The following is a 22,531-nucleotide window of genomic DNA, read 5'->3' as shown; positions in this document are numbered from 1 at the left end:
CCCTCCCTGATGTGCGATGAGCGCGTAAGTCCTCGGCGCCCCCCCGGCCGGGCGCTGCCCCCCCGGCCCCGCTGTTGTTTATCCCGACGGCCCCGCCGGCGGGCAGGGAAGGAGGGGCTGCGGCCGTAACCCTTTCGTCTGGCCGCCCGCTCAAAATGGCTTCGTGCCGCCGCCGCCGCCGGGGATCGGGAGCTGCGGGCAGGGAGCGCCCGCCTGGAGCCGGGAGGGCGCTGGGGGGGGGGCACCCGGCGAGACCCCAGCCCAGAGGGGCACCCCCGGCACCCCCGCGGGCAGCGCGGGTCACCCTGCGCGCCCCGCCCGATCCGCGGCCCCCCAGCTCCTCCCCGCGCCCCGCTTTTGCTTTTCTTCATTTTAATTCCCGGGATTAGGTTAAAACCCATCTTCCACCCAGGCTGGATTCCCCTCTCGCTGCCTTTGTCTGCGGCGCGGAAGCGGCTCCGCAGGGAGCGGCGGGCGGGGGGCTGCTGCTCCACCCCTGCTCCCCCAGATCCCCTCCTGCTCCCACAAATGCGTTCCTGCTCCCCCGGATCCATTCCTACTCCCCTGGATCCATTCCTGCTCCCCCAGACCTGCTCCTGCTCCCCCAGATCCCCTCCTGCTCCCGCAAATCCGTTCCTGCTCCCTCGGATCCCCTCCTGCTCCCCCAAATCCCCTCCTGCTCCCCCAGACCTGCTCCTGCTCCCCCAGATCCGCTCCTGCCCCCCCAAAAACGCTGCTGCCCCCCCAAATTCGCTCCTGCTCCCCCAGACCCGCTCCTGCGGCCGGGATTTGGGGTGGGGGTCGGGCAGCGATGGCTCTGCCCCCCAATGGGGTGGGCAGGGCTCGGGGGCGCTGCCCGGCCCGGGAGGGAGGCAGGGCGGCGATGTTCGGCTGGATGGGCACGGAATGGGGCGTGGGGAGCCCTGGCGGGTGTGAGCCCTGTCCCACCCCGCCCGTGGGGACGCAGGGGCGCGGTGGCCCGGGGGGCTGCGGGTGCGGCTCCCAGACAAAGAATGGGAATTCCTGGAGCGGGGAGGGAGCACCTGGGGCATGGTGGCACCCGAGCCTCGGGGACACCTGTGGGGAACGTGCCCAGGGGCGGGGATGGGGCCTGGGGGCTCTCCCGGAGCCCCCCCGGCTCTGCACCCCAGGATGGGGCTGGGGGCTCTCCCGGAGCCCCCCCGGCTCTGCACCCCAGGATGGGGCTCAGCCCTCGCCGTGTCCTTGTCCCTGACCCCGTGTCAGGGTCAGTCCCTGTCCCTGCAGGGCCGCGGGGCCAGCTCAGGTTGTGTCACCTCCCTGGTGGCGCCGGGGACACCAAGAGGGGACTCGGAGTGCCGGGGTCCTGCCTGGGGGTGTCACAGGCCGGACATGGCCGTGTGTGCCCTCGTGGGGGACACAGCTGGGGGGGCCCCCGGAGTGGCAGTGCCACAGGGGACAGGGCGGGTGGCACAGCTGGAGGAGCTCTCTGCTCTTCCCACGGTCTGTCCTGTGCGCAGGGACAGACGGACGGACGGACGGACGTTGGTCAGGCTGGCCCGCGGTGCCAAAGCCAGCCCGAGGGGACATTTCCTGGAAAGTCCCTCTGGAGAGCGGCCAGCGGGATGGAGCCGGGCGGGACGGGCAGCGCTGCGAGGCCGGGCAGGCAGAGGGCAGCCCTGGCACAGCCCAGCGAGGGGACAGCGGGCAGGGAGGTGTCCCATGCGGGTCTGGTGACATTGGGACCCCCTGTGGGTGCCACAGTTGGGGTCTGGGGGTGCCTGGCTGTGCCCTGTGGGGAGAAAATTCCCGTCACTCCCATCCTGCTGTTTGTCCCCTCCTGGCTCCCAAGGCCAGGCAAGGGACAGCAGTGGTGGCAGTGACCCTGTGCAGGGGACAGCAGTGGTGGCAGTGACCCCGTGGGTCCCCTCAGTGCCGGCACCCCCATTTCCAGAGGGAGAAACCCCTCCATCCCACCCCTGGGTGCTGTGGGTGGCACCAGGGTGCCACCATCCCTGGGTGACCCCCGTCCCTCCCGTTTCCTGGATGTCCTCGGTGGCCCCGCGCCCGTGTGTCCCTGGGTGTCCCTTCCCCGCTCCTGTCCCTGGTGTCCCCTGCCCAGAGGCGGGAGCTGCCCCCGTGAGCGGCTCCGGCCCCGTGGCCCCGCTCCAGCCCCGGCTCCGGCGGCTCGGGCGCTTGTTTGTTCTGGGGGCGCCGCGCCCGCCCCGGAGCCCGCAGGAAGTTGTTGTTGACACAGGAGTTTCTTAATGGTGTCGCGGAAAACTCGCGCTTGGCAGCCGCGGTGTCGCGGGCTGGCATTCCCGGGACCGTGGTGTGGTATGGGCTGTCATTCCCAGGAATGCTGCGTGGCACGGGCTGGCATTCCCGGAATCACGGAGTGGCATGGGCTGGCATTCCCAGGAATGCTGCGTGGCCCGGGCTGGCATTCCCGGCATCATGGAGTGGCACGGGCTGGCATTCCCAGGAGTGCTGCATGGCACGGGCTGGCATTGCCGGGATTGTCAGGTGGCATGGGCCAGCATTCCCAGGAGTGCTGCTTGGTACAGGCTGGCATTCCCAGGATCACAGGGTGGCAAGGGCTGGCATTCCCAGGAATGCTGCGTGGCACGGGCTGGGCTGGCATTCCCGGCATCATGGAGTGGCATGGGCTGGCATTCCCAGGAATGCTGCGTGGCACGGGCTGGCATTCCCAGGAATGCTGCGTGGCACGGGCTGGCATCCCTGAGGGCAGACCTGGGATGCAGGCAGGGAAATGCCCGATGATCACTCGGGACTCGGGGAGTGGCTGGGGCTGGCAGTGGCACAGGGACATCGCGGGGACATCGCGTGGAGGTGCCGGAGCCCTTGGCACCGTGCCAGCTGCAGGATTTGGGATGCTGCGTCCCCCTGGAATTCTGGGGTGCTCTGGGGGTCTGTTCCAGCCCCCACCTCTGTCCCACACATGGAGCTGTGTCCCGTTTGGGGACAGAGAGGGGACAATGACACCTGCCAGCAGCAGAGGAGCCATCTCGGAGTGCTGTGAGGGGATAATGGGAGATGATCCTGCTGTGCCCTGCCCTGAGCCCCTCCCTGGGCTCCTCTGCGCCTGGCTGGCCCTGCTGGCTCCAGCCCTGTCCCTGTGCTGGCCCTGTCCCCTCCTGCCGTGTCTCTGTGTCCCCAGGGCTTGTGGCCACCATTCCTCCCGGTTTTCTTCACCTCCTCCCACTTTCCTGTCACACGTGGCTCCGTTTCCCTCCCAAAATTGCCCCTCACACACCCCAGGGCCGATGCTGGGTCCTGGCTGTGCCAGCTGGTGTCACAGGTGACTCAGGACTCGTGTCACAGCATTGATGTCACCTCCTGCCACCGTGGAGCTGTTCAGGTGCCATTTGCACCCTGAAATTCAGCTGTGGGATTTGTTTCCTCAGCAGTTTCTCCGCGCTGGTTTTGGGATGCTCTGCTGTGTCCAGGCAGCCTGAGCCAGGCCAGGCCCTGCTGGCTGTCCCCATGCTGGCTGTCCCCATCCCTCAGTCTCCCAGGCCAGGCTCTGTCCGTCCGTCTGTCCAGCTGTTTCCCGCCCTCGCTGTTTCCTTTCCCCGCAGCTCTGTGTCAGCCTTTGTCCGTCTGTCAGCCCTGACCCGGCTGTTTCCGTCCCCCTGTCTGCCTGTGCCAGTCCCCGTCACTCCTGTCCCTCTGTCCTGGCGTTTCCTGTCCGTGTGTCCGGCAGTGCCCGGCCTTGGCCTCGCCCTGCTGCTGCTTGTCCAGCTCTCCCTGTCCTGCCTCTCCTGGTGCCCTGTGCAGCTGCCCTGTGCCCGTCCTGCTCAGCTCACGGTCCCTGTCCCTCTGTCCTGGCTGCCCCTGGCCTGGGTGTCCCCTGCCCATCGCTGGGTGACACAGCCCTGTCCCTGGGTGTCCCCTGCCCATCCCCGGGCGTCCCACTCCTGTCCCTGTCCCAGTCCCTGGGTGTCCCTTTCCTGATCCTGTTCCTGGGTGTCCCCTGTCCATCCTGGGTGTCCCACTCTTGTCCCCGTGTGCCCTGTCCTGGTCCCTGGGTGTCCCTCCCTGTTCCTGGGGGTCTCTTGCCCATCCCGCTCCCATCCCAGTGCCAGTGCTGGTTCTGCTGTCTGGTGCCGGTTCCTGTTCCCGTTCCCACCCCGCCATCCCGGTGCCGGTTCCAGCTGTCCCGGTGCCGGTTCCGCTGTCCCGGTTCCCGTTCCCGTTCCCACCCCGCCATCCCGGTGCCGTGCCGGTCCCTCCCGCCGGGCGGGCCGTACCGAGCCGAGCCGCCCCGCGCCCCGCCCGCCGCCGCGGGCGCCCGGAGGAGGCGGAGCCGCGACCGGGGCCGGGGCCGGGGCCGCCGCCGGCCCAGCCCGAGCCGAGCCGAGCCGGACCGCGCCGTGCGGGGCCGCGCCGGGCCGAACGCAGCGGGAGCGCGCCGCGCGGGGCCGCAGCGGGCAGCGCCGTGCGGGGCCGTGCCGAGCCGAGCCGTGCGGAGCCGGGCCGGGCCGAGCCGAGCCCGCCCGCCGCGCCCCGATGAATGGGATCGCCTTCTGCCTGGTCGGGATCCCGCCGTCCGCCCCCGCGGTGAGCGGCACCGGGGACACCGGGGACACCGGGGACGCGGCAGCGGGGACTGGGCGCGGCGCTGGGGGCGCTGGGCGGACTGGGAGGGTGTGGGCTCGGCGGAGCGGGGTCTGGGAGGAACTGGGGGGCACTGGGCGGGCTGGGGAGGGAGCAGGCTCGGGGAAATGGGGTCTGGGAGGAAATGGAGGTAGCGGCCGAGTGTAGGTCTGGGGGAACAGGGACTGGGGGAACTGGGAGGGACGGGGAGAGTGTGGGATGGCGCCGAGGTCTGCCAGCGCGGCCGGGTGTTGGGCGATGCCCTCGGGGGCCGGACCGGGACCGAGCCGGGTCTCCGGGCCCGGGCTGTGGGTCAGGGCCAGCGGGTCCGGGGGTGTCCGGCCACCCACGCCACGCCACGGGCGCTGGTGGCCGCGGTGGCCTGTCCCCAGCCACAGCGGCGTCGTGGCAGGGCGGAGGGGCTGCGGCGCCCGGATCCGGCCCGGAGACCCCGGGAAGGCGCTGCCCCTTCCCGGGACGGACCCACGGACACCCACGCACTTCCTCCGAAACTCCCGGCCGGGCTGGCTGCGTGCGGCTCCGGCCGATCCATCCCCGCCAGCGCTCGCCTCCGGGCAGGCAGCAGCCCCCGGCGTGCCAGGAGCTCCTGGAGGCCAAATCCATCCCCCCCAGCCCCGAGCAGCCCCCCAGGATCTGCTGATGCTCGGGTGGGCATCGGCATCGCCCGGCGCCGCTGCCCCGGAGGGCGATTCCCGTCTCCCGTCCGTGGTGCCAAGGAAGGCCAGCCCAGCCCTGGCTACGTCCCCATTTCCTGCCCGTTTTATGCCAGATCCCGGCGAAACCTTGGCGTGGGGATGAGGACAGCGCTGGGGCACGTGGGGCGGGGGTCTGGCTGCCGTGGGGACCCCTCGCTGTGGGACTGGCACATCCTGGCCCCAGAGCTGGATTGGTCCCTCCGTTCCTGGTTTTTTGAACTCGGCTTCCTCAGCCCCGGCCACGGGGGAGTTAACCGGGCTGAAAGGGTTAATTGGGGTGTGCGGAGTGGCCCGGGGATGAGGAGCATTAATCATGGTTCCTCCTGGACCCGTCCCTGCCTACCCCGTACCGCTGGGCGCCGGCGCTCGGAATTTTGGGATGGGGATGGGTGTGTGTGTGTGTGAATCTTGGAATCGGCTTTTCTGCTCTGTTTTGGGGTGAAATGTGCCCTCCTGGGGGGCGGCACCTGGGGCAGGGCTCGAGTCGCTGATTTGGGGGGATTTGGGGTGCTGAGGGATTTGGGGTGACTTTGGAGGGGTTCATTACCCACCACGTGTGGGGATGAAGGCTCTTTGCCATCCTGCCGTGAGGATTTAGTGCTGCGCCAGCAGAAATCCCGCCCGGCAGCCGCCCCCAGGGCTGCGTGGCAGGGACGGTGTCCCACTGTCCCCAAAGCCCTCACCCCTTCACGGCTCCTGCCCCCAACCCTTTTTGCTGTCTCTGCTTTACAAATTGAATTTCTTCACGCCTTTTTTTTTCTTTCCCCCCCTCCTTTCTCTCTGAACCCTGAACTTGAAAGACAGGAAAAGCCTGTGCTCGGGGCTGCTGCCGCAATCCCGCCTCGCCAGCGCGAAACCTGGCACGGGCACCGGGCTGGGCCACGCGGTGCCACCCGGGGCCACCCCGGGGTCCTGCCGGTCACCCTGGGCTGGTGGCAGCCCTGGCTGCCAGGGCTCTGACCTCTGTGGTTTAACCTTGGCGTGTCCCCGCTGGCACCGGGCCCTGCACGGGGACAGGGGGGTGATGGTGATCCCAAATGTGACCCGGGGCTGGCAGCGCTGCCCAGTGCCATCATCCAGGGTCAGCTGCCAGGCTGGGGGGTATTTGGGGCTTGGGGACTTTGGGTCTGGGGGCTTTGGGTTTGGAGAGTTTGGGTTTGGAGAGTTTGGGGGCTGTGGGTTTGGGGAATTTGGGGTTGGGGATTTTGGGTTTGGGGCCTGTGGGTTTGGGGACCTCGGCATGGGGAGAGAGCTCGTGGGGGATGCTGAGTGTGGCACCGGCTCCAAACTGGAGTTTGGAGCCTCTCCCCAGTTCACGTGGAGCCACTCACTGGGAGAAAGAACACGGGGATGGGGGGGGGCTGTCCTGGGAAGCTGCCGAGCCCCGGGATGGCCTTTTATTCTCATTAAAAGGGAAAAAACAGGATTAGGTTTCAAGTCGGTGCTGTCCCATTAATAAACCAAGTTTGTCTTCGGCAAGGCAGCAAGACCTGATTTAAAAAGGAATGGAGATAGATGACCTATTTTAAGCTCTCAAGTTGGAAAATATCGACCTGGCTGCCTCCAGCCCGCCAGCGGCAGGGCCGGCTGTGCCAGCTGGGCCACAACGCGCTCCCAAAACCCTCCTGGATATCCCTAAACCTGCCTGGTTCTCCTAAAACCCCTCCTGGATATCCCTAAACCTGCCTGGTTCTCCTAAAACCCCTCCTGGATATCCCTAAACCCTCCCAGATATCCCAAAACCCACCTGGCCCTCCCCAAACCCACCTGGCTATCCCAAACCCCACCTGGCTCTCCCAAACCCCACCTGGCTCTCCCAAACCCCACCTGGCTCTCCCAAAACCCTCTTGGATCTCCCAAAACCCAGCTGGCTCTCCCAAAACCCTTTTGGATCTCCCAAAACCTGCCTGGCTCTCCCAAAACCCTCCTGGCTATCCCCAAACCCGCCCAGCTCTCCCAAAACCTGCCCAGCTCAGGATGCCCCAGGTGGCTCCTTCAAAGGCACCGCCGACCTCCTGCCTGGAGCTCCTGGAGCGGTCGCCTCCTTTCTCCCCAGGAGTTCATTAAGGCCTCGCTAATTGCCAGCCCGGCACACCTTGGCGTGGCGCAAGAGCTGCGGCGGCGCGGTCCGGCAGCTCGGTGCCACCGCGGCCGCGCCGGGACCGGCCGCATTCCCCGTGGGTTCGGTGTCACCAGGGTTTGGGAGAGGTTTCAGGGGTGGTTTTAGGGGTGGGGGGTGTTGGGGTGTGGGGTTGGGCCCGATCCTTGGGGGGTGAAGCTGGAGCTGGGCTGGCCTTGGGGAAAACGGGGTGAGTTGTCCCAAAGTGACCAAAATGAGGCAGTGGTGACCAGGGGGATGGCCCTGGTGACAACAGAGATGGCCCTGGTGGCTGTGGGGTGGTTCTAGTGACCATGGGGATGGAGCCTGGTGGCCATGAGGATGGGACCTGGTGGCCTTGGGGATGGCCCTGGCGACCACAGGGATGGCCCTGGTGACCATAGGGACAGCCCTAGTGACAATGGGGACAGACCCTGCTCTTGCCCAGTAGAATCCCTTTTCCAAACGCAGCAGGAAGGATTTGGGGTTCCAGGAGCCATCCCAGGCTGGGGAACAGTTCCTGACACAGCCCTGAGCCCCAGGCTCGTGTCCCCTTCAGTGACCAGCCAGGTCCCCATCGCCCCTCTGGTCACCCACAGCCAGGTCCCCATCGCCCCTCTGGTGACCCACCACCGGTGGCACCCCCCGGCCTGTCCCTGCACACCCCGGGGTGCCCACGGTGACCGTGCCCCCCCCGCCATCCCCCGAGGGCAACAGAGGGTCCCTTGATGGGGCCGAGTGCGTGGGGCAGCCCCGGGGCGGGTGGGACGGAGCGCGGTGGCTCCGGGGGACAATCGGGCCATTGTCGCACATCCTTGTGGCACATAGTGGCTCTTTCTGTGCGCGCCGGGCGGGGGCCGGGCTGCGGTGCCAGCGCTTTCGGGGCCAAGCGTGGTCCCCAGCGGGGCTGGCGGTGACTGGTGTGGCAGCAGGGGCAGGACATCGATGTCCCCGGCCGGGGAGGGGACACGGACTGGACGTTCGGCCACGGACGCGTGTGGGATGAGGAAAAATGCTGGGCTGCTCCTAATTGCAGGAAAACACTGCTGGGTGCTGCTGGAGCTCGGTGTCCCCAAAGCCGTGTCCCCAAAGCCACCTCCTGTCCTCGCTGTGGCCAGGGGGAAACCCAGGACCTCTTTTGGCTCCTTATTTCCACCGTCCAGCGAGGGCTGTGGGGTTTGTGCTCCCTCCCAAACCCTCAGGCGTCACCCCAAGGGTGTCCCTCACATCTCTGGGGGGCTCATGGGGGCTTCCCCACCCCAGGCCCCCCATCCTTGGAGGGGGCAGGGGCTGGAAGGAGCCGCAGCCTCCCCCTGACCCCCGTGGGTCGCGTTTTCCACGCAAGGTGCCTCTGGAGCCGCCGGAGGAAATGGCTCATTGTTAGCCCGGCTGAAAAAAACAGAGACCCAAAAACCGGCCCTAATGAGGCCAGCTTCTATTTGCGGGTTTGCATGGGAAAAACAGGAAACGGAATCCTGTTACTTTTCTAGGGCCCGCTGCCGATAACGCCGATTGTAGGATGGGGCACAGGAGGAGGAGGAGGAGGAGCTGGTGATGAAGGCAGCCCCAGCGTGGCCTTGGTGGTCCCGCTTCCTCCTGGGCTGTGGGATGAAAACTCCTCCTTGGTGGCTCCGTGGTTCCCGTCTTTGTGCTGGCTCTGGTGTGTCCCCAGCCTTGTCCCTGCCTCGGGGCTGCTGGCGCTGGGTGTGGGCACAGTCCAGGAGGGATGAGGGGCTGGGAGGGCTGGGACGTGGGGCTGGACAGGGCATGGTGCTGTGGAGAGGGGTTTGCTGCCTAAAGTGTCCCCAAAACTGGCCCTGGCTGTCCTGGATGTGTCCCTGCGGGTCCAGGGATGGCATCTTGGGGTGACAGTGCCAGGACAGTGACAGTGCTGGGTTTGGTGACAGGACAGAGCCACCTGGGGTGGGCCGGGGAGGGGACACTGTCCAGGGATGGATGGATGGATGGATGGAAGGAAGGAAGGAAGGAAGGAAGGAAGGAAGGAAGGAAGGAAGGAAGGAAGGAAGGAAGGAAGGAAGGAAGGAAGGAAGGAAGGAAGGAAGGAAGGAAGGAAGGAAGGAAGGAAGGAAGGAAGGAAGGAAGGAAGGAAGGAAGGAAGGAAGGATGGATGGGATGGATGGATGGATTTCCTTCCCCACGTTAACACCCAGGAATGTCACAGGGATGGTTGGTGGATGCAGCAAACCCTTCTGGCATCAGCTGAGAGTCACCCCAGCACTCCCACCCTCCCAGGGCTGGTGCATCCGTCCTGAGGGATCCTGCCCAGGCTGGGACCTGACACCTGGGGGTTTTCTCTCCATCACCGAGGTGGTTTTTCCTCCTTTTCCCTCCTTTTCCCAGCGCTGCTGCTCCCGCCTGGGCTGTGCCTGCACTCCCGGGGCTCCCACCCTGCTTTCCCCCATTCCCAGTGGGATCCAGCTGTGTGGGATTGGGGTGGGGCCGTTCCCGGGGCCCGGAGCACCCCGGGGGCTGCTGCAGGCCAGCGCCCCCTGAAATCCCCGCTGAGCTGCAAAGCTCCTCAGCCCCGGTTCGAGTTAAAGAGAATTAAAATGCTTTCTCCTGCCAATCCCTAATCCCCGCGGCTGCGGCAGGGCCCGAGGGATGCCCGGATGCTCCCGGCGTGGTCACCTGTCCCCATCCCTGTTCTGCTGTCACTTCACCCCCTCCCCGGCCCAGGTCCCGCTGCCGGAGCATCCCTATCCCCTTTCCTGCAGGGGAGCATCGATCTCGGCTCTCTTTGGGGGTGCATCCCCCCGCAAACGCTGCCTGGAGCCCGGGGAGGGCGTGTGGGACCCCCGACCCCCTTTCCCCATCGCAGCTTTGCCATAAAAGGGCTGGAAATGGGTTATTGTCTCAGCAGGGCTTTCTCCTCCTCCCAAATCCTATTAAAACCTCATTTTTCTGACCCTAATCTCAGCTGGCCCTTCTGGGGAAGGGGGGGGGGATTAGTGGTTGTGTCCCCCCCGCCCCGGCCCCGCTGGGTCCGTGCGGGAGAAGCGCGGCCGGAGGGGGGCGGCTGTGGGGCCGCGGTGGTGGCAGCGCTGCTGTCGCTGTGTCCCTGTCGCTGTCGCTGTGTCCCTGTCGCTGTGTCGCTGTGTCCCTGTCGCTGTCGCTGCCCAAAGGGTGACGTTATCCCCGCCGCGTGCCAGGGCGATGGCGCCGCTGGCAGGGACAGCTGGTGACATGTCCCCAGCTGGGCCCGGCGCCTGCAGCCCCGCGATGTCACCGCGCTCGGGGCGGGCTGGGGTCGGGCCAGGAGCGGCACGGGTGGGGCAGGGGGGTGGCATCGGGGTCAGATGTGGGCATCCCTCAGTACGGGGAGCAGGGCCGTGTGTCCCCATGGCCGTGTGTCCCCCTGTCCGTGTGTCCCTCTGTCCGTGTGTCCCCCTGCCCGTGTGTCCCTCTATCTATGTGTCCCCTTGTCTGCGTCCCCCTGTCCGTGTGTCCCTCTCGGTGTCCCTGTGCATGCCGGGAGCTCCCTTTGCAGCGTATTTAGGACACTCCTGTGCAAACGGAACGTTCTGGAAGGCGTCCAGGCCACTCGCATTCCTCGGGGTGGAATCTGCCCCCGCCAGCGCCGCCTGACCTTTCCCGCTTTGGGCTGCGGGAGCAATCCCAGGGACCATCCCCTCGCTGTCCCCCTGCCAGGGCTCGGGGACCCCTCCCCAGGCCCCTCCGGGCTGCTGGGGCAGCTCAGTGCCACCACGAGGGGCTGAGGGGGTGACAGGGTGGCACCCACGAGGGGCAGGGGGCAGTGACAGGGTGGCACCCACGAGGGGCAGGGGGCAGTGATAGGGTGGCACTCATGAAGGGCAGGGGGCAGTGACAGGGTGGCACCCACGAGGGGCAGGGGGCAGTGACAGGGTGACACCCACGAGGGGCTGAGGGGGTGACAGGGTGGCACTCACGAGGGGCAGGGGGCAGTGACAGGGTGGCTCCCATTGTCCCCAGCTGTCCCGGGAGCCCCGGGTGTCTCCAGCCCCCCATTCCCAGCTGGATTTCCCCCCTGAGCCGGGAAGTGAAGCTCCCCGGGGCTGTTTGCACCCTCAGCCTGGTCTGGCTGCTCCAGCCGGGCGGCTCAGCGAGCTGGGTCACGCCAGGGCCTGTCCCCGGGGTGGCCCGGGCTGGCCCAGGGACAGACCTGGGCACAGGACCCTGGTGACACTGTGGTGGCCCCGGGGATGCTGTTGGCATGGTTTGGCTCCCTTGTGTCCCCATCCTGGTTTGTCACGGCTGTGCCGGTTTGGAGGGCACCCCGGGTGTGCAGAGGGGTGCCTGGGCACACTTTGGGTCCTTGGGGACACGGCTGCCACCAGGCCACGCTGCCCAGCTGGCCTGGGGTGGCTGCTGGAGCTGTTTTGGGGCAGATCCGTGTCACCTGCAGGGGACACTGGGGATGTTCTGGCCACCGCAGCATGTCCCTGTGTCCCCGCATTGTGTCCTTGTGTCCCCACATTCCCTGTCCCCTTGTCCCCACATTCCGTGTCCCCACATTCCACATCCCCCTGTCCCTGCACTCCGTGTCCCCCTATCCCCGTGTCCCCCCATTCCCGTGTCCCTACACTCCGTGTCCCCCTGTCCCCATGTCCCCACGTTCCCTATCCCCGTGTCCCCACATTCGCTGTCCCCATGTCCCCGCCGCACTCCGTGTCCCCCCATGCCCGTGTCCCCCCATTCCGTGTCCCCTGTCCCTGCACTCTGTGTCCTCCTGTCCCCATGTCCCCACGTTCCCTATCCCCGTGTCCCCACACTCCGTGTCCCCCTGTCCCCGCATTCCGTGTCCCCCCGTTCCGTGTCCCCCCATTCCGTGTCCCCGCACTCCGTGTCCCCCCCGTTCCGTGTCCCCCCATCCCCGTGTCCCCCCATTCCGTGTCCCCCCATGCCCGTGTCCCCCTGTCCCCGCATTCCGTGTCCCCCCGTTCCGTGTCCCCCCATTCCGTGTCCCCTGTCCCCGCACTCCGTGTCCCCTGGCTGTGCCCACCTGGCGGGTGTGTGGCACCCCCGTGGCGGGGCCCGCGGGGCTGCAATGCCAGCAATGCCCGGCATTTCCCGGCGTGGCCTCCAGCGCGGCAGGAATGCGGCCGGGACCCCCTCGAGCGGGGACGGGGACAGGGACAGGGACAGGGACAGGGACAGCCCGGGGGACGCTGCCAGCCCCCAGCCCCACACCGAGCTGGGCCGGCTCCGCTCTTTTCCTAATTCCTCCCAAAATTGGCTGCCACAGGGGGTGCTGGTGTCGCTGCTCCTGGGGGACAACAGGGGACCCGCCACCCCTGGGTATCCCCCAAAATGAGAGGTGGGGCTGGGGGTGCTCTTGGTTTGATTCCAGCTGGGAATTGTCCTTAGAGCATTTTTTAAATTTTAAAATAGTATTTTATTTTTTAAATTTAAAATTATTTAATTTTTTAATATATATTTTTAATTTTTTTGTCTCCTTTTTGCCACAGGCACTGAGAGGGCCGTGAGGTGCAGTGTGTGTGTCCCTGTGGGGATATTTATATTTTTGGCCTTCATGGGGCTGTTTTGCCCCTCTGGGGGATTTTGGTCTTTGGGGTGCAGGACACGTGTCCCCCCACTCCCAATTGCCGGGGGGGACACAGAGGGGATCTGGGGTGTCCCGCAGCCCCCCCAGCTCTCCCCGGCGGGGACAGAGGGTGACAGCTCGCTCCGTGTCCCCGGCATCGCCCGGTGCCCTGCGGAAAGGAAGGAAGGAAGGGGCCGGGAGGAGGGAGAGGAGGAAGCGGGGAGGGTGGGATGCTGCCCGGGGTGATGGAGGAAGAAGGGGGCGGATTGAAAAAAAAAATATAAAAAAGAAGGGAAAAAATTGAAGGGAAAAAAATTAAAGGGAAAAAAATGAAAGGGAAAAAATAGGAGGGGAAAAAAAAAGAAAAAAGAAGGAAAAAGGGAAAGTCCTGGCAAAGTGACACCGGTGGGGGCGCGGGGGGCGGGGGTCTGGCTGGGGGCGGTGGGCTGGGCACTGATCGCTGCCAGCAGCTGGAGCCGCAGCCGGGACCGTGCTGCCCGCCCTCCCCGCGTCCATCCTTCCTTCCATCCATCCCTCCCTCTTTCCATCCCTCCCTCCCTCCCTCCCTCCCTTCCCTCCCTCCCTCCCTCGCTCCATCCGGGGCCGGGGGTGGCTGTGCCTGGGTGGGGGCTGAGCGAGCGAGCGAGAGGCGGCTCCTCGGGCCCGCCGGCTCCGGGAGGGGCGGCTGCCACCCCCATGGGGGTCCCGAGCCCGGGCTGAGAGCCCCGAGCGCCGCTGGGATGGTGCAGGAGAGCGCGGGGGTCGCGGCGCGGGGGTCGCGGCGGGCGCTGCGGGGGCGCTGCCGGCCGCCCCCGGCCCCCAGCCCCAAGCGGCTGTGGAGCGTGGAGCGCTCCGGGAGGGGCTGGCGCCTGGAGCGGCCCGTGGGGGTGGACTGCAGCTCCCCCGAGCCCCGCTGCATCTGGCTGAGCAGCCTGCGCCGCCACGCCGCCGCCGCCGAGCCCCCCGGGCCCGCGCCGAGAGCCGAGCGCTGCTGCCGGGTGAGAGCCGGGGAGCGCGGCGGGGTCGGGGAGGGCGGGTGGGGGTCTCGGGAGGGGTGGGGGTCTGTCACAGCGCCCCCGTGGCCGCCGGGGTGTCCCCTTGGCCCCCTCCTGTGCCCGGGCAGGGTCCGGCTCCCGCGTCCTGCTCCTGCTGCGCCGTGTCCGGGCTGGGGACAAATGCTGAGCCCCGGGTGGGGGGACAGCGCTGCTCTGTTGGACAGGAGGGGGACACTGGCAGGAGGGGCCTGGCCCCACTGTGTCCCCACGGGGGTGGCTCAGTGACATGGGGCACAGGACCTGTGCTGGGGGGTGGAGGGGCTCATAGGGATTGGGGTGACCCAGCTGGGGGGTCTGGGTGATCAAGGGGTTGCCCCATCCCTGCAGCACTCATGGGAAGGGGATTTGGGGCTGTTGGCATGAGGATACATCTGGGGGAGCACGGCAGGAACCACCGGGGTGAGGCTAAAACCGAGCCAGAAATTTGGGAGGAGGGACAGAGCTCTGAGGACAAACGGCTGAGGTGACAAAGTGTCTGGGGGAGCTGGAGCATCTCAGCCGGCACTGGGTGGCTGCCCAAGGCCACAACCGCAAGCTTCAACGCCAAAAAAACCTCCAAATCCGGGTGGTGGAGAGGGAAACTGAGGCACAGCAGCCAGGCAGGACGGTCACCTCACACCTGGGGACACGTCCCTGAGCTGGAGCCGCCCGCACGGCCGTGACACGGGGACACGTCCCTGTCGCCGCGGGCCGTTGGTGTCGGCAGCCCTCGCTGCTGCCGGGCCTGTCCGTGCCGGTTACCGTCAGCGGGGCACATTCAGCTGTCAGCTTAAAAATAATCCGGCGAGCCGGGGCCGGCACAAAGGAGGGCGCAGATGGGCCGGGCGCCGCCGGGATGCTGCCGGCCCCGGGGCCGCGGGATGGGGTCCCCCGGGAGCGGGGGGCGCCCGGTGCCAGCTGGGCTGGGATCACCCTCTGGGATTGGTGGGGTGGGAGGCGTTGTGGTGCCGGCAGAGGGGTTTTGTGGCTCTCCCGTGGTGGTTCTGTGTGGTTTTGGGGGCAGCCGATTTTTGGAGGGGGTCAGGGTGGTGGCAGAGGTGTGTGCTCGGCACAGGGACCCCGTTCTCAGGGGGACAAGAGCCCCGTGGGCACCGGGGGCTCCGTGCAGGACGTGCTGGACAGGGGGCACAGCCCGGCCCTGCGTCTGATCTCCCCACCGGCAGCGAAAAGGCCCACTCAGCACAGGCACACACAAAGGCTTTTTGTGCCTTGTCCCTTTGTGTCCCTTGTCCCCGTCCCCTCCCATCCATCGCTTCCACCCAGACAGCCCCTGAATTTTAACACCCTCATCCCAGCACGGGCTGACTCCGGCAGCGGGGAAGGAGCCAGGGCTTGGGCAGGATCCCTGTGGATCCCTGCCTGGATCCCTGCCTGTCCCTCCTGCTCCCACATTCCCAATTTCCCTGGATTTGGCAGAGCTGGGTGGTGCCAGGACATCAGACAGTGCCTTCTGCTCCCCTTGGCCCTGGAGCTGCTCCCATCCCAGCCAGATGTGCTGCCAGATGTGCAGCCATGGGGAGCAGCCCCGGCCCTCATTGGGGCTGTGCTGAGCCCTCCCAAACCCATCCATCCTGAACTCCAAGCTCCTGGAATTCGGAACCCAGGAATTCACCCCAGGTGTTGGCACTCTGGCTGCTCCTTGGTGCCAGGAGAGGTGCCCGTGGCTGCTCCGGCTGTGCCACAGCCCTATCCCCTGTCCCAGCACTGGCACTGGGAGCTGTGGGATGGAGCCACATCCCCTTGGCACTGCTCTGGGCAGTGTCCCCTGCCAGGTCCCTGCCCCGTTTTGGGAAGCCTCACTCATCCCACCACCTCCTGGATGGCTCTTTCCGCCTTTGCCCGAGGTTGTTGCTGTGGCATCGGGGACCTTTTGTCCCCAAGTGCCACATCCCGTCCCCTCATCTCCCCTCCTGGGTCCCATCCAGACCCCCAGGCACTGCTCATTTATTTTCATTTCCTTTCCATTCATCTCCTTCTCAAAGGCCCCACAGGAGGAGTCGGGCTGGAATTCACTGGTGGGGGGCTGGGATTAGGGATTGGGGGGATTGGGAACGGAGCAGCTTTTGGGCAGAGCTCAGCCCCATCATGGGGCTCAGGAGCACGTGGGGTGACACCTTGTCCTTGTCCCCGCAGCCGACGCCGGCCCGGAGAGATGGGGCGTCCCCGAACGCCAACGCGCCCCCCGAAGGGGGCTCCTTCCCCTGGGTGGGGCCCAGGACGGTGGCGCTGCGCAAGAGCCCCCAGGGCGGCTTCGGCTTCACCCTGCGCCACTTCATCGTGTACCCTCCGGAGTCGGCCGTGCACTCGGCCAAGGTAGGGCCGGGCTCCGTCCTGGGGATGCTGCAGGGGGAGGTGGTGGGGGCAGGATGAGGGCTGGGGGTGGGCAGGGGGAGAGGAGTGCGGCGTCCATCGCCTGCTCTGTTGGGATTCCTGGTGATCATCCCCCCATGGGGATCCCACCCTGGGATGGAGGAGACCGTGGGGCTGCTGGAGCTGTTGGAAAATGAGCTCTGGGCAAGCGGCACCTCTGGAGACATCTCGGAGCATTTTGGGATGTGGGATTGTTTGTGGGGATGGAGAGGATCCCTTGGCTCCCAACAACGGCTGCGGCATCGCTGGGAATGGCAGGAAAAGGCTCCTCAGAGCCCCCGGGGACTACCAGGGCTGGAGGATTTTTGGTTCCCACTTTCCTGACTGTTGGTGGGGATTTTCCAACTGGACCTGCCCTGGGATCTGTGTTTTGGTCACCCACCCTTTTGGGTGACATCTTTTGGGAGGACACGGCCCTGGCTTGGCACCTCTGAGCCCGATCTGGGCAGTGCCTTTCTCTCGAGGATGGAGAGAACCCATGGAGCCCCCCAGCAGCAGCTTCCAGCCTGGATGGAGAGCCCTCCACACCCGAGGCATGAACCAGCTCCAAACTCCTGCAATTCTGGAATTCAGAACCCCCTTCTCTCCCCATTTCCTGTGGATGATGAGGGAGGATAATCCGGGATCTGTGTCGTCCCACACATCCCTTTCCCTGCTCCAGGCTGGGCAGATCCCTGGGCCATCCCATCACCCCTGGAGCCCCACAGCTGCCCCACGGCCCGGGCGCTGGCAGACAGGGAAGTGCCGTGGGAAGTGAGTCACAGGGTGGGGAGAACCGACTCGCCGGAATCCCCGCTCGGCATCCTCCAGCACCTCCGGCATTTCCCAGGCTCCTCACTCTGCCTCTCCAGCCCCTTCCTGCCTTCCTGCGCCCGGAGCGTGACTCTGCCGGGGAGATTTGTCATGGGAACGGCCTGAAGCTCCTCCAAACCCGCTCCCACCTCTCCTCTGCCTTCCAAAAGGTTGTTCCTGCCCTTCTGGGCACCGGGCTGAGCCCTGCCCGGGCGGCAGCGCCCGGGGCCGCGTGGGATGGAGCCGGATCAGCGCCGGGAGCTGGAGATGCGCTTGGGAAGAGGCTGGGAATAGCTGCCGGCGCAGCGCCGGCGGGGCAGGGCGCGGTGGGGCCGGCTCAGCAGCAGCAGCAGCAGCAGCAGCCGCGGGGGCCGGCACCCCGCCAGCTCCGGGGGCTGAGTTTCGGTGGCTTGACTCAGCAGGGAGGGGACCGGGAGCCGCGCTCGCCGCGCTCATCGCGCTCATCGCGCTGGCAGCGGGGCCGCCGGGGTGCCCTCGGGGCCGGGAAGGGCTCTGGGGTGGCCTCGGGGCCGGGAAGGGCTCTGGGGTGCCACAGGACGAGGACGGGCAGGGAGGGGCCGAGTCCGTGCCCGCAGGGGCTCTCGGTGGCCCCACGCTCCCGCTGCGGCCGTGGAATGTGGCCGTTCCTTGGGCACCTGCAGCGGTGCAGGTGCTGCTCCTTGTCGCCGGCAATGTCGCACGCTGGTGCCCTCCGGCACCCTCTGGGTGGCCCTGGCACCTTGGGGACACCAGGGCTGTGTCCCCCACCGGCTGGGGGCTGTGGCCAGGCCTGTGCTGCTAGCAGGGCATGGAAAATGAGAATTTCTCTTCCAGGTCCCCAGACCCCTCCTTGGGGGGACCTGAGACCCACCCTGTGCCCCACCCCAACCTGGCACCCCCTGCCCGGGCAGTGTGGCTCTGCTGAGGCTCCCCACGGGGGATTTGGGTTAAAAGGGCAGGGATTTGGCACGATTCCCACCCCCCGGCACAGATCAGTGCCCACCGCAGCCCTGGCAGCCCCTGCAGGGATGGGCAGGGATGAGGATTCATCCAGGATGGGACGGATCCCTCTCCTGGAACCCCACGGCAGGGGTTGGGCTCTCCCCGATGGCCCGGGGTGAAGGGTGAGATGCCACCCCAGGGCTGGCAGGGCCCCTTCCCGCTGCCCTGCCCCAAGCCCGGCCCCACACCGGCAGCTGGGTGCGGGGGGCTGCGCGGGTCCCGCGGATCCGGTGTCAGGCGGTAATTTTAGCCGGGGGCGGCGGAGGGCAGAGGGACGGGGCTGCCACCCCCTGTCCCCTCCCGGTCCCCTCGTCACGGCCCCGCCACCAAATCAATGCTTTTCTCTTTTTGTTTTTGGCAGGAGGAGGAGAATGGGAACCGAGCAGGTGAGCATTGGCGTGGGGACCCTGGGGACAGCGGCACAGGGTGGCACAGGGTGGCACAGGGGAGAGGGGGGTGACGCACTTGTCACAGGTCGCAGCGGGTTTTGCTGTTGTCACCACAGCACTAAATATCAGCTGGCGGTGAAGCCACGCGGGGCTTTGGTGGCAGTTTGGTGGCTCCTGGCACCGGCGATGTGCTCGGTGTCCCCAGCCCCCGGGAGCTTTGCGGGATGTCACACCCGGAGGGGCTGTGGCGTGGCCAGCACTGGCCCCGGGCCAGCGCGGGGTGTCTGGGGACAGGGACACGGCGCCGCTGTCCCCTCCCGGAGGCTCAGGGTGACGTGAGCGAATGTGAAGGTGTCAGAACGGATCGACGCTGGCGCGGTGACACGGCGCCGGGGCCGCGCTGCCCGGGCAGCGGTGCCAGACCTGGCACCCGGTACCCAGCCGGGCTGGGGGGCCCCGACCTCGCTCCGGGGGGGATTTGGGATCCCCTGTGGGCACCGCGCCCGCCTGGCAGCGCCCGGTGGCTTCGACTGTCGCGGGTGGCGGGGCCGGGGGTCCGGGGCAGGACAGGACAGGAGGTGACTGGGGAGGGACAGGAGGTGACCCCCCCGCCTCGGGAGGGTGCTGACTGTGGCGGCAGCTCCCTGACACGCTGTCCCCGCGGAGCAGGTCCCGCCCGGAGCCGCCTGGAGCCCATGGACACGATCTTCGTGAAGAACGTGCGGGAGGACGGGCCGGCGCACCAGGCGGGGCTGCGCACGGGTGAGCCGGGGGCGGCTCCCGGCTGCTCGCGGGATCCCGGGAATGCTCCGCCTCTGCCCGGGAATTTCTTGCTTATTCTGCTCTTTTTCTGGCGTTCCTGCTCTTTTCTACCTCTTTCCTCTGTTTCTGAGAGCGCTCTGCTTGCTCTGGTCCTGGGGTGCTCAGAGCAGCCTTGGGGTCCCAGGGGGTTCTCCGGGGTTTGGGGTCCCCCTTTGCTCCCTTTGCCACGTGGGATCCGGTAAAAACTCTGCTCAAACCCTGCCCTGGGTGACCGTGGGGACATCCAGGTGCCACCACTCCCTCGTGGTGACACTGTCCCCTTCCCGGGCTCTGCAGGTGACCGGCTGGTCAAGGTGAATGGGGAGAGCATCATTGGGAAAACCTACTCGCAGGTGATCGCCCTGATCCAGAACAGGTGAGCGCCCTTCCTGGGAGGGGAGGTGACAGCGTGGGGACATGTCACAGCAGGCTCTGGGTGCCACTGGGATGACAGGGGCCCTGAGGCACTTGGGTGACCAGGGACAGTCACCATTGTGTGGGGACAAGGACATTCATATGGTGGGGGATCCAGCCAGGTGTGAGCTTGGGGACAGGTGGGACTGACCTCTCTGTCCCCTGTCCCACAGTGACGATGTGCTGGAGCTCTCCATCATGCCCAAGGACGAGGACATCCTCCAGCTGGTGAGTTTGCTGGGCAGGTGCCTTGGGGACACTTAGGGACACTTGGGGATGCCTGGGGACACTTGGGGACAGGGGTCCCCCAGCATCCCTGGAGGAGCAATGGGTGCAGAACTGGGGGTACTGGGGCAGGAACAGGGCAGATGGGCCATGTGATTTTGGGGGAGCACCCTCAGGCACAGCTGGAGAATGAATTGTCTCAGGTTTCGGGTCCTGACTTATTCTTGGACCCCCTCCCTCAAGTGTCTCTGCCATGGGTGCGCCAGCATCTGGGGATGACAGTGGTCCTGGCAGCATGGCCTGAGTTTGGGGCTCTTCCTGATGCCTCTCCCATCCCAGCTTGGATATTCGGTGGCTTTTTGAGTCACTCACTGCTTGTCCCCAGCCTGGGGGACCCCTTCCCATAGGGCTGGGGGGTTTTACAGGGTGGTCCCCACCTGTGCCTGCTCTGAGCTCTGGGGGTCCCCTGGTGTGGAGTCAGGGACACGTGAAAAGTGAGCTGGGATGGCTGTGAGTGGGAATTGTCGTGCCGGGGTATTTTAGGAAGGAGGGGAGGGGACAGAGGAAGGGCTGCCACTGCTGCCAGCGCTGCTCGGAGCCGGGGGGACCCTGTGGGAAAGCGGGATGGGTGTGGGGGGCTGCATCGAGCCCAGCTGACCCCACGGGAGGCTTGCTCAGGGGTTGGGGGATGCAGAGAGCATCCCTACAGTGGGAATGTGGAGGATTGTGACCCTGTCCCCCCTCCCTGACTGCTGTCCCCCCCCGCCCAGGCCTATTCCCAGGATGCCTACCTGAAGGGCAACGAGCCGTACTCCGGGGGGGCTCAGAGCATCCCCGAGCCCCCTCCCATCTGCTACCCGCGGAAAACGTACCCCTTCCAGGCCCGGGGTGCCGAGCCCGCCCCGGGCCAGCCGCCGGACCCCCGCGCCCCCCGCTCGGCCACCGCCGGTCCCTCGTCCCCGCTGGGCGCCCGCAGTGAGCCCGGCGGCAGCCCCGCGCACCGCCCCGAGGAGCCGCAGCCCGGGGGTCCCGCCCCGCGCCCCGCCGCACCCCACGGGCACCCCGGCTCCTTCTCCCGCCCCGCCTGCCCCGCCAGCGCCGCACCCTCCGCGCCCGACCGCTACGGGATGTCCCCCGCCAGCGCCTCCTGCTACGGCGTCCCCAAGCACCTCCCGGAGCACCGGACTCACTGCGGCTTCAAGGAGGGCACGGGGCGGCCGCCCCGGGACGTGTCGGGTGCCCAGCGTGTGCCCGGCCGCCAGGAGTGCCAGCAGGCGCTGTCGCGCTGGTTCTGCAGCCAGGAGCCGCGGCGCAGCGCCTCGGAGGAGCGCCGGCACGCCATGCCCCGCTACCGCAGCGTGTCCCACGACCGCCTGGGCGGCTCCGGGCCCGCGGCCCCGCGCGGCTGGCCCCACAGCGCCTCGCACGACACCCTGCTGCAGCCCAGCCGCGAGGCCTGGGCCCCCTGCGCCCGCTCCGACCACTACCTGGGCAGGTACGGGCGCTCCATGGAGGCGCTGGAGCCCGGCGCGCTGCTGGCCTCGCACCTCGACCGCTCCGCGTGGCCGCCCGAGAGGCTCTGCCGGGCCGCTGTCGCTGCCACCGCCGCCGCCGGACAGCCCATCCCGCCCGGCTCCTTTGCTGCTTCCTCCTCCTCCTCCTCCTCATCGCGGGAGCCGGTGCAGAAGCACCCGTCGCAGCCCAACCTGCCGAGCGCGGATGACTCGGGCTACATCGGCTACCGCAGCTACAGCCCATCCTTCCAGCGCCGCACGGGGCTGCTGCACGCCCTGTCCTGCCGCGACCCCGCCTTCGGGGGGCTGCCCACCTTCAGCATCGCGCAGCGGGCCGTGGCCCCGCTCAGGGACAGCGTGGTCAGCCCCGCCAGCCCCCCAGCGGCCGCTCCGGCCGTGCCCAGCGCGCCCCGGGAGCCGCGGCCGGAGGGCGGCCGCGTGCCCGAGCAGCCGGACGAGCGCCGGGAGGAGGTGGTGCTGCGGCAGAAGCCGCCCACGGGCCGCAAGGTGCCCGCGCCGCTGCGGCAGATGAACTTTGTGTTCCCCGAGGGGGTGAAGGACACGGACATTTGTGACCCCGCCGGGGCCGCGGGCAGAGGGGACAGGCCGGGCAGCGAGCGGCCGGGCCGGCGAGTGGCTCCCCTGGCGGCCCCCGAGGACTCGCTGGCGTCCATCCCCTTCATCGGTGAGTGCAGGGCTCGCTGGTCACCTCTCGGAAGGGATTTAGGAGGTCCTGTGCCAGGGAGGGCACGTTTGGGGATCAGGAGTCCAGAGCATCCATCTGTGGCCAGCGTGGAGATGGGAAGGGCCAGCAGTGCCTTCAATGCCTGGCACCCCACAGTGTCCTGCACCCCATAGTGCCCCACACCCCACAGTATCCCACACCCCACAGTGTCCTGCACCCCTCTGGATTTTCTGTCCCCAAGCAGGCCTGGGGTTGGTGATAGGGTGCCACAGTTTGGGTTTGAGCACCATCACCCCTCCCTCTCATTCTGCACCCCCTGCCCAGCT

The 22,531-nt window shown here is 67.2% G+C and overlaps 1 protein-coding gene across 1 annotated transcript in view; it reads left to right on the top strand.

Moving 5' to 3' along the window:
* Nucleotides 1–22,531, top strand: part of ARHGAP23 (Rho GTPase activating protein 23) — a 32,116-nt gene continuing 9,585 nt past the window's right edge. The window contains exons 1-7 of the mRNA XM_058041577.1: nucleotides 1–24; nucleotides 16,147–16,326; nucleotides 18,539–18,563; nucleotides 19,236–19,328; nucleotides 19,665–19,743; nucleotides 19,955–20,009; nucleotides 20,777–22,205. Of these exons, the coding sequence (XP_057897560.1) occupies nucleotides 10–24; nucleotides 16,147–16,326; nucleotides 18,539–18,563; nucleotides 19,236–19,328; nucleotides 19,665–19,743; nucleotides 19,955–20,009; nucleotides 20,777–22,205 (1,876 nt within the window). The 5' untranslated portion in view covers nucleotides 1–9. The remainder of the gene's footprint in view (nucleotides 25–16,146; nucleotides 16,327–18,538; nucleotides 18,564–19,235; nucleotides 19,329–19,664; nucleotides 19,744–19,954; nucleotides 20,010–20,776; nucleotides 22,206–22,531) is intronic.

This window comes from Melospiza georgiana, chromosome 28 (assembly GCF_028018845.1).
Source record: "Melospiza georgiana isolate bMelGeo1 chromosome 28, bMelGeo1.pri, whole genome shotgun sequence".
Taxonomy (NCBI): Eukaryota; Metazoa; Chordata; class Aves; order Passeriformes; family Passerellidae; genus Melospiza; species Melospiza georgiana.
This window is presented reverse-complemented; position numbering and strand designations above follow the sequence as displayed.